The 8,080-nt window shown below is 42.8% G+C and overlaps 1 protein-coding gene across 1 annotated transcript; it reads right to left on the reverse strand.

Moving 5' to 3' along the window:
- Positions 1-6,283, reverse strand: LOC115198079 (bolA-like protein 2). The gene is made up of 3 exons (XM_029759758.1): positions 6,088-6,283; positions 566-663; positions 1-444 (listed from the first exon to the last, which is right to left on the reverse strand). Exons 1-3 carry the CDS (start codon positions 6,148-6,150, stop codon positions 345-347), a joined length of 261 nt encoding a protein of 86 aa, XP_029615618.1. The 5' UTR covers positions 6,151-6,283; the 3' UTR covers positions 1-344.
- Positions 6,284-8,080: the final 1,797 nt, after the last annotated feature.

Below are 8,080 nucleotides of genomic sequence, written 5' to 3' on the forward strand. Positions count from 1 at the left end.
TGTTTTATTGTCATCATGTTTACTATTTATTTTCAGTTTGTATCAATGACTTCAATAAAATATGTCAGGTGTGTAGGTCAAACTGTTGTGAGCATATGTTTCTTATTTACAAATAATAGGGGGGTGAAGTAACAGAATTTCGAAGTCAAAGTGTGGCTTAGTTGGTAGAGCATGGTGTTTGCAATGCCAGGGTTGTGGGTTCAATTCCCATGGGGGACCAGTATGGGGGGAAAAAAGTTCAAAAATAAAAAACAATGTATGTAATGTATGCATTCACTACTGTAAGTCGCTCTGGATAAGAGCATCTGCTAAATGACTAAAATGTAAATGGAAAAATGTGTTCATCACTGTGCTTTCTGTTTCTCCCACTGTTCTGGAGTCAGCGTCTTCTGTTCAAATGCGTGGATCTCTTTCAGCTCATCAGCCAAGCAAGTGTTCACCATCCTGACAAACAAAAAATCAGAAACGAGAGTATGTCAACGATGGTCTACTTCTAACCCATTTAAAGTTGGCTCATAACCAATATCAGCTCTACCTGCCCACTGTGATCTTCACTTTAGCCTACCTGTGTCTCGCCAGCAGTGGTTTCCCCTCAAACTGGGGCGACACTACTACAACTTTGAAGCTGGCAGCGCATCGGTTAGAGGATGTGTCTTCTACTTCCTGTCAAAAGAAAGCCGGTAGAACAGGTCATTGGTGAGGTCATACATCAGCCCAGGAGTGGCCAAAACCACTGGGGGGGTGCATGTTTTTGCTCCAGTCCTGCACTAACACATGATTCAACTGCATTCTAGTGCTTGTCTTATTTTTTTCTTCTTCTCTCATATTTCCAGTTTTTCTTCCTCTCTATATTATTACCTGTATTGTGCATTGTTGAGAAAGAGCTCGCAAGTTAAGCATTTCACTGTACTGTTTTACACCTGCTGTATCCTGTGTATGTGACAATAAAACTTGATAAGGTTCTGAATGTAAATGTATCGACTAGACTCCTAGTGCCCCGCTGGTGTTTCACCACTAGGTGTCGCTAATACACTACACTGATAATGAGCAATTGATTAGTACTCATGCTACTGCTAGGGATGGATAAAACGTGTGACACCAATCAGGCCCTCAATGATTGGTGTTGCCCACCCCTGAGAGTGTGCAAAAGCATGTGTAATATTCATATGTGAATACATACTGAATTATAATTGGATGCATTTTACCGCCGTATCCTACAGTTCAGTGATTGGTTAAGACCACCCAGACGGTTAGGGCATGGTCAGTTGATCGTGGTTGGAGATAGGCGAACATGTAGTTGTAGCTAGTTAATAAAGAGTTATGTTAAGAAACATCCTGTAGTTCTGCGTTTTATTATTTGTACAAAGCGTACAAAACAAGACATGGTGTCAGAGTAAATGGTCTTAAAAGATGGATTTTTCTGGAGTTCCTTCACCTCGAATGGACTGGGAGTCTACAAACTTACCCGATGCATGGCGTAAGTACAAACAGCATGTGGAGCTAATGTTCACGGGTCCTCTGAAGGAAAGAGGAGAAGAGGAAAAATGTAGCTACCTGCTCCTCTGGATCGGTGAAAAAGGGAGAGATATTTACAACACATGGACACTTACCGAGGCTGAATCAAAGGTACTGAAAACATACTACGATCGTTTTGAAGCATATGTTGTGCCGAAGACTAATACAATTTTCGCTAGGTACAAATTCCATGAGAAAGTACAGGGAGCTAGCGAGTCTTTTGAACCGTTTGTGACTGAGCTGCGTCTGCTTGTGAAAGACTGTGATTATGCAAACAAGGATGAGATGGTCAGGGACCGTATTGTATTTGGAATACACTCACCGCGAGTGAGAGAGAAACTTTTGAATGTTGGGTCTGAGCTAACGCTGGACAAAGCTATCGACATAGCCAGATCTCACGAGCTAGCACAGGCTCAGATGAAAACCATTTCGCGCCGCAGCACGAGCGCATCACGTGAACAAGCAGTGCACGCAGTCAGGCAGACATCAAAGCACACCTCCGGTGCCCAGAGAGCGCGTTTCAGAACGGAGAGAGACATAACTCCAAAACAGAGCGACACAGACTCAAAACGCCCCAAAACATGTGGATATTGTGGATACAAAGTGCATGGCGAACAAGGAAATTGCCCAGCTAAAGGCAAACAGTGTACTAAATGTGGTAAATGGAATCACTTTGCAAAAGTGTGCAGAGCTTACCGTGGAAAAACAGTACACACAGTGAGTGAAGATGAAATGTCAATCAAAGAGTCAAATGATGATGAACTGTTTATTGATTCAGTGACAGGAAAAAGTCACATATCAGAGACAGAGCAAGCCTTTGCTGACATTGAGATAGGAACACAAGGCACAAAGCTAAAGTTCAAACTAGACACTGGTGCACAAGTAAACATTATTCCTCTGAATAAGTACCGCAGCTTGACATCTGAGTGCGAGCTACAGCCCACCATGCGCAGACTGACTGGTTATGGTGGTGAACAGCTCCCAGTAAAAGGCACATGCACTTTCAAATGCAAATACAAGGAAAGTGACATGATGTTGGACTTTTACATTGTTGACACTAGAGCACCTGCAGTGCTAGGTCTTAAAGCATGTTTAGACATGGACCTCATCAAGCTAGTTTTATCAGTAACAGCACCAGTAGAGACAGGAAATGTACTGGAGGAGTTTGCTGATGTCTTTACAGGAATAGGATTATTCCCAGGAGAATGTACCATTCACCTTGACCCAGACGCAACCCCTGTGGTCTACCCCCCGAGAAAGATTCCCCTTGCTCTCCGTGCCCGTCTGAAGAAAGAGTTGGAGAGCATGGAACAATCTGACATAGTCACCAAGGTTACAGAACCGACCGACTGGGTAAACGCGTTAGTGGTGGTGGAGAAACCACGCACAGGCAAGCTCCGAGTATGCCTCGACCCAAGAGACTTGAACAAGGCTATCAAACGGCCCCATTACCCTTTACCGACGCTAGATGGCATCACACACAAGCTAGCGGGAGCACACTACTTCAGCGTCATGGACGCTAGATCAGGCTACTGGGCTATCAAGCTCACAGAAGAGTCATCTAAGCTCACAACATTCAACACACCGTTTGGACGCTACAGGTTCCGTCGCCTGCCTTTTGGGATTATCTCAGCCCAAGACGAGTTTCAGCGAAAGATCGACGAAGTGTACGAAGGCCTCGACGGAGTTGTGGCAATTGTGGATGACATCCTTGTCTATGGTCGAACCAAAGAGGAGCACGACCGAAACCTCCGCGCGATGCTGCAAAGATCCCGCGAGAGAGGAGTCCGGCTCAACCCAGAGAAGAGCACAGTCGGCGCTACAGAGGTCAGCTACTTCGGACATCTTCTCACAGCGAATGGAATCAAGCCAGATCCACAGAAGATCTCAGCCATAAAAGAAATGGAGCTACCAAAAAACCGTGCAGAGCTGGAAACAGTGCTTGGCATGGTCAACTACTTATCCAAGTTCGCACCCAGCCTCTCCAATGCTAATGCACCCCTGCGTCAACTGCTAAAGCAGTCCAGTGAGTTTCTTTGGGACAAGCAACACGACATTGCTTTCCAGAATGTGAAAGACTTGATCACGAGAGAACCAGGACCAATCCTAGCCTACTACGACCCCAACAAAGAGCTCAGACTCCAAGTGGATGCGTCGAAGTATGGACTAGGTGCAGTGCTACTGCAAGAAGGAAAGCCCATCGGCTACGCTTCCAAATCTCTCACAGACTGTGAAATCAACTACGCTCAAATTGAAAAGGAGCTCTATGCCATTCTATTCGGATGTAAACGTTTCCATCAGTACGTATATGGACGACAAGTCATTGTGGAATCCGACCACAAGCCCCTTGAGTCAATCATGAGGAAACCACTAGCTGCAGCCCCGCCAAGGCTACAGAGAATGATCCTTCAACTACAAAAATACGACTTCACAATCACTCACCGTCCAGGCAAAGACATTCCTGTCGCAGACACACTCTCCAGGAAGTTTCTTACCTACAAGGACAGCAGCCTCAGTGAAGGCATGGACATGCAAGTACACACTGTGTACAGCAACTTACCAGTTAGTGACACAAAACTGAAGGAGATCCAAGCAGAAACAGGAAAGGACTCTCAACTCACACAGCTGAGGGAAGTCATACAGGATGGATGGCCTGAGGAGAGGAGAAAATGCCCTCAGAGCGTCTCAGAATTCTGGAACCATCGTGATGAACTATCACAGATCAACGGAATCATTTTCAAAGGAGAGAAAATCATTATTCCTACCAGTCTCAGAGAAGAGATTTTGACAAAGATCCATGCTGGACACATGGGCATGGAAAAGTGCAAACAGAGAGCACGGGACATTATGTTTTGGCCTGGAATGTGCAAACAAATAGAGGACATTGTTGGTAGATGCACCATCTGTCTTGAAAGACGCCCCTCAAACACCAAAGAGCCAATGTTACCTCACTGTATCCCAGACCGACCCTGGCAGGTCGTGGCAACCGATCTGTTCATCTGGAACAACGAGGACTACATCGTAACAGTGGACTACTACAGCAGATACTTCGAACTCGACAAGCTTCACAGTACCACATCTGCAGCTGTGATACACAAGCTAAAAGCAGCCTTTGCCAGGCATGGCATTGTAGAGACTTTAATATCTGACAATGGGCCCTGTTACAAATCAAATGAGTTTGAATCCTTCACAAAAGCATGGGAGTTCACACATGTCACCACAAGCCCACATTACCCTCAAAGTAATGGCCTTGCTGAAAAATCTGTGCAGATTGCTAAATCACTCATGGACAAAGCAAAAGCAGACAAGAGAGACCCCTACCTCAGTCTCCTTGAATACCGCAACACTCCAGTTGACAACTTCAAATCACCAGCCCAGCTGTTGATGAGCCGCAGACTTCGCTCAACCCTTCCCAGCACCAACCAGCAGCTGCAACCTGAGGTCGTCAGCTACAATGAAATGCATGGAAAACGTGCACAGAGACAACAACAACAAAAGCGATACTACGACAGGTCAGCTAGACCACTGCCACCACTGATCGACGGAGAGTCAGTTAGAATCCAAGAGCATGGCCTCTGGAAACCAGCAGTCGTCATCCAGCCAGCTGACACTGAACGTTCATATTACGTCCGCACAGCAGAAGGAGCAGTGTACCGCCGCAATCGTCGTCACTTACTGAACACAAAAGAACAACACACTGATGAGATGAACTGTTCCCCTGAAAGAGAACGTGATGGACTAAACACACACACAGCACAACATACACCATACTTACCTGCAACACCACAAGAGCTGTTGACTGACACAGAAGCATGCTCAACATCATATCGCACAAGGTCAGGAAGAGAGGTCAAGCCCAGAGCTGTCCTCGACCTGTGAAATGTCAAAGGGTGTAGGCGGATCGCTGCCCTAAAAGAGTTCCAGACTGTAAACTTGTTATTGAAAGTTCACTTGAAATGCTTTAGTATTGTATTTGTTTGAAATGTTAAGATGTCATTTCTACAGTGAAAGCTGAGTTGCTGAGAATCCCTTGTTCTAAAAGTAACAGTATGTTGGATCATTGTTTCAGAGTCTATGTTGATTCAGTTGGTGTATTATGCAATATAAATGGTTACTTACCTTGAGTTCAAACTACAGAGCATGTATTCAAAAGAAAAGCTTAGAATATGTAAACATTTGTATTTTGTTTTAAAAGAAGGGGGATGTAATATTCATATGTGAATACATACTGAATTATAATTGGATGCATTTTACCGCCGTATCCTACAGTTCAGTGATTGGTTAAGACCACCCAGACGGTTAGGGCATGGTCAGTTGATCGTGGTTGGAGATAGGCGAACATGTAGTTGTAGCTAGTTAATAAAGAGTTATGTTAAGAAACATCCTGTAGTTCTGCGTTTTATTATTTGTACAAAGCGTACAAAACAAGACAGCATGAACACCCAGTAGCAGTGTAAATGTTAAATACAAAAATGGCCAAAATAGATGTGGCTAACGTAGCCCACTAACGTTATGAGGTGTAGTAGCATACGTGTGCGCATTCATTGGAGAATGGAGAAACATGATACATACCACATGTATCGCTCCGATCTCCTTGATTAGTTTGTCACGAATGTGATCTGTTGTTACATCCATACTTTTGGAAACAAGGCACCCACTGTTGTCCGTTTATGATCCAAAACGTTACGGTGGGTTATTTTGTTCCACGGATAACGAAAGCGGGTCTACTACTGGTGAATGTATTGAGAGGCGGGATTAGATACTCAGGAAATATAAATGTATCCAATCACAACTATTGAATCAGAATTTATAACCAACCAGAAGCTTGCTTTATATTATACTAGATTATATTATACTGGATTAATATTTTTACACCAATGACCACTAGAATTTGCCAATTTCAGAGTTAACATCAAATATATTATACTTTATATTATACTGGATTCATATTTTTACACCAATGACCACTATAATTTGCCAATTTCAGAGTTAACATCAAATGCGATATGTGGTTCTTCTGTTACATTTTTTACCTGAACAAAATATGATATTAAAAAATGTATGTTTCCCCTCACATGACCCACATGACCTAGATACAAAATTGGGCGATTTTTAAAATATTTTTCGTAAATGCACATTTTGAAATTTTAAAATGTTATTTGTGCTTTGAAATATGTATTAGGCACTAGGTTAAACACCTATTAATTTGAAACACATAAAACGTTAAGTTTACAACATATTTTTCTCATGTAGAGTTTCCTTCACTTCCTAATTCTTCAGACGAAGGCCCGCCCCCATTCGTTTACAACGGAAGCACGCGGAACAATGCGCAAGGGATTGTGGGAAGGTGAGCTGCTCGGGGAGCGGTACTTTATGCAAATTACACGCGGTCATCGGTGAGGAGCAGATGTTTGCTTGAAAATTTTCAGTTCATGAAACATATTTCCGCCTGTCATTAGTTCCGGGCTGCACAGCCCCCCAAAAATTGAGGAAAGTAAATCATCACTTTCTGGTTTTTAATTCTATATGATTTTGCATTGCTAGAATACAGAGACAAAATCATAAGGTCAAAGGCATGGACGAGGTTTGCAGAGATTATTGGTGTATTTCGCTACCCTCGCAATAACACCTACTAACCATGTGTATGTGACCCAATACAATTTGATTTGTTGCTAGCTAGCTATGAACCACAAGCAACCTAAACCTCAAAAGTGTTCAAAGCCACCATTTGTGAATGTGTTGAGTAAACTAAATTGTGAAATTTGCCCACCAGAGGATATAAGTCACCAGTAACATGCATTATAATATTGTAAATGATACAGTAAGTATGCATTTCTCATGTAATATGCTATCAATTGGATAATGGTATTTTATATTGGTATTTTATAGTATGTCTCTTTCATTATAAATGGTGTCATGGCATTGATGATTAGCTCACTTCCTGTGAAATACATAGGTCTACATACACATGGATGGGTACTTTGGGCAAAGGAAATTGTGGTTTTGACTTGCAAACATTGTCGTGCAGATCTGTGATGAATGAATCTGTCTTTACCCGCCATCAACACCAATATATCTGCGATCCTCAATGCCATTGACCTTCTGATTTTCTCTGTATTCAAAAATCATTCTCGGCAAATACGCGATGGCACATTATTTACATTTTTAATTAGCTTACAAATTGCCAGATCCTTATTTTCATGTACATTACAAGGGTTGGATTTGAACCAAACAATTTCATGTCAGAAAAATAATGTAGAAAATCTGGTTTATGATTAACAGAGGGAGAGAACGCGAGAGACCCAACTTGGCGGAAAATCTGTATCCCTCCAGCAGGTGGCGTTGTTTCGCCCACCAAGCATGGAGTTTTTCTATGTGGGTCAATGAGAGTGTCGAATTTGGTCGACAAAAAAATGAATGGCCTGTTTGCTACTTGAGGTTTATTTGATCGAATGGAAGTTTCTTATTAATGCTTAAGTTGTTACGAGTGTACGTAGGACACGTGACATCCCGGCAACTGAGAAAAAAATACTTTGTATCGAGTTGTCTCGAAATAGCTATGCAT

Source organism: Salmo trutta, chromosome 8, assembly GCF_901001165.1.
Source record: "Salmo trutta chromosome 8, fSalTru1.1, whole genome shotgun sequence".
Taxonomy (NCBI): Eukaryota; Metazoa; Chordata; class Actinopteri; order Salmoniformes; family Salmonidae; genus Salmo; species Salmo trutta.

Bases quoted from the DNA above. Each gene is read 5' to 3' on its own strand.
- LOC115198079 (XM_029759758.1), bottom strand. From the start codon at position 6,150: ATGGATGTAACAACAGATCACATTCGTGACAAACTAATCAAGGAGATC. The intron at 664-6,087 runs GTATGTATCATG...TTCTTTTGACAG, and splicing joins AGATCGGAGCGATACATGTG to GAAGTAGAAGACACATCCTC. The intron at 445-565 runs GTAGGCTAAAGT...TTTGTTTGTCAG, and splicing joins CCACTGCTGGCGAGACACAG to GATGGTGAACACTTGCTTGG.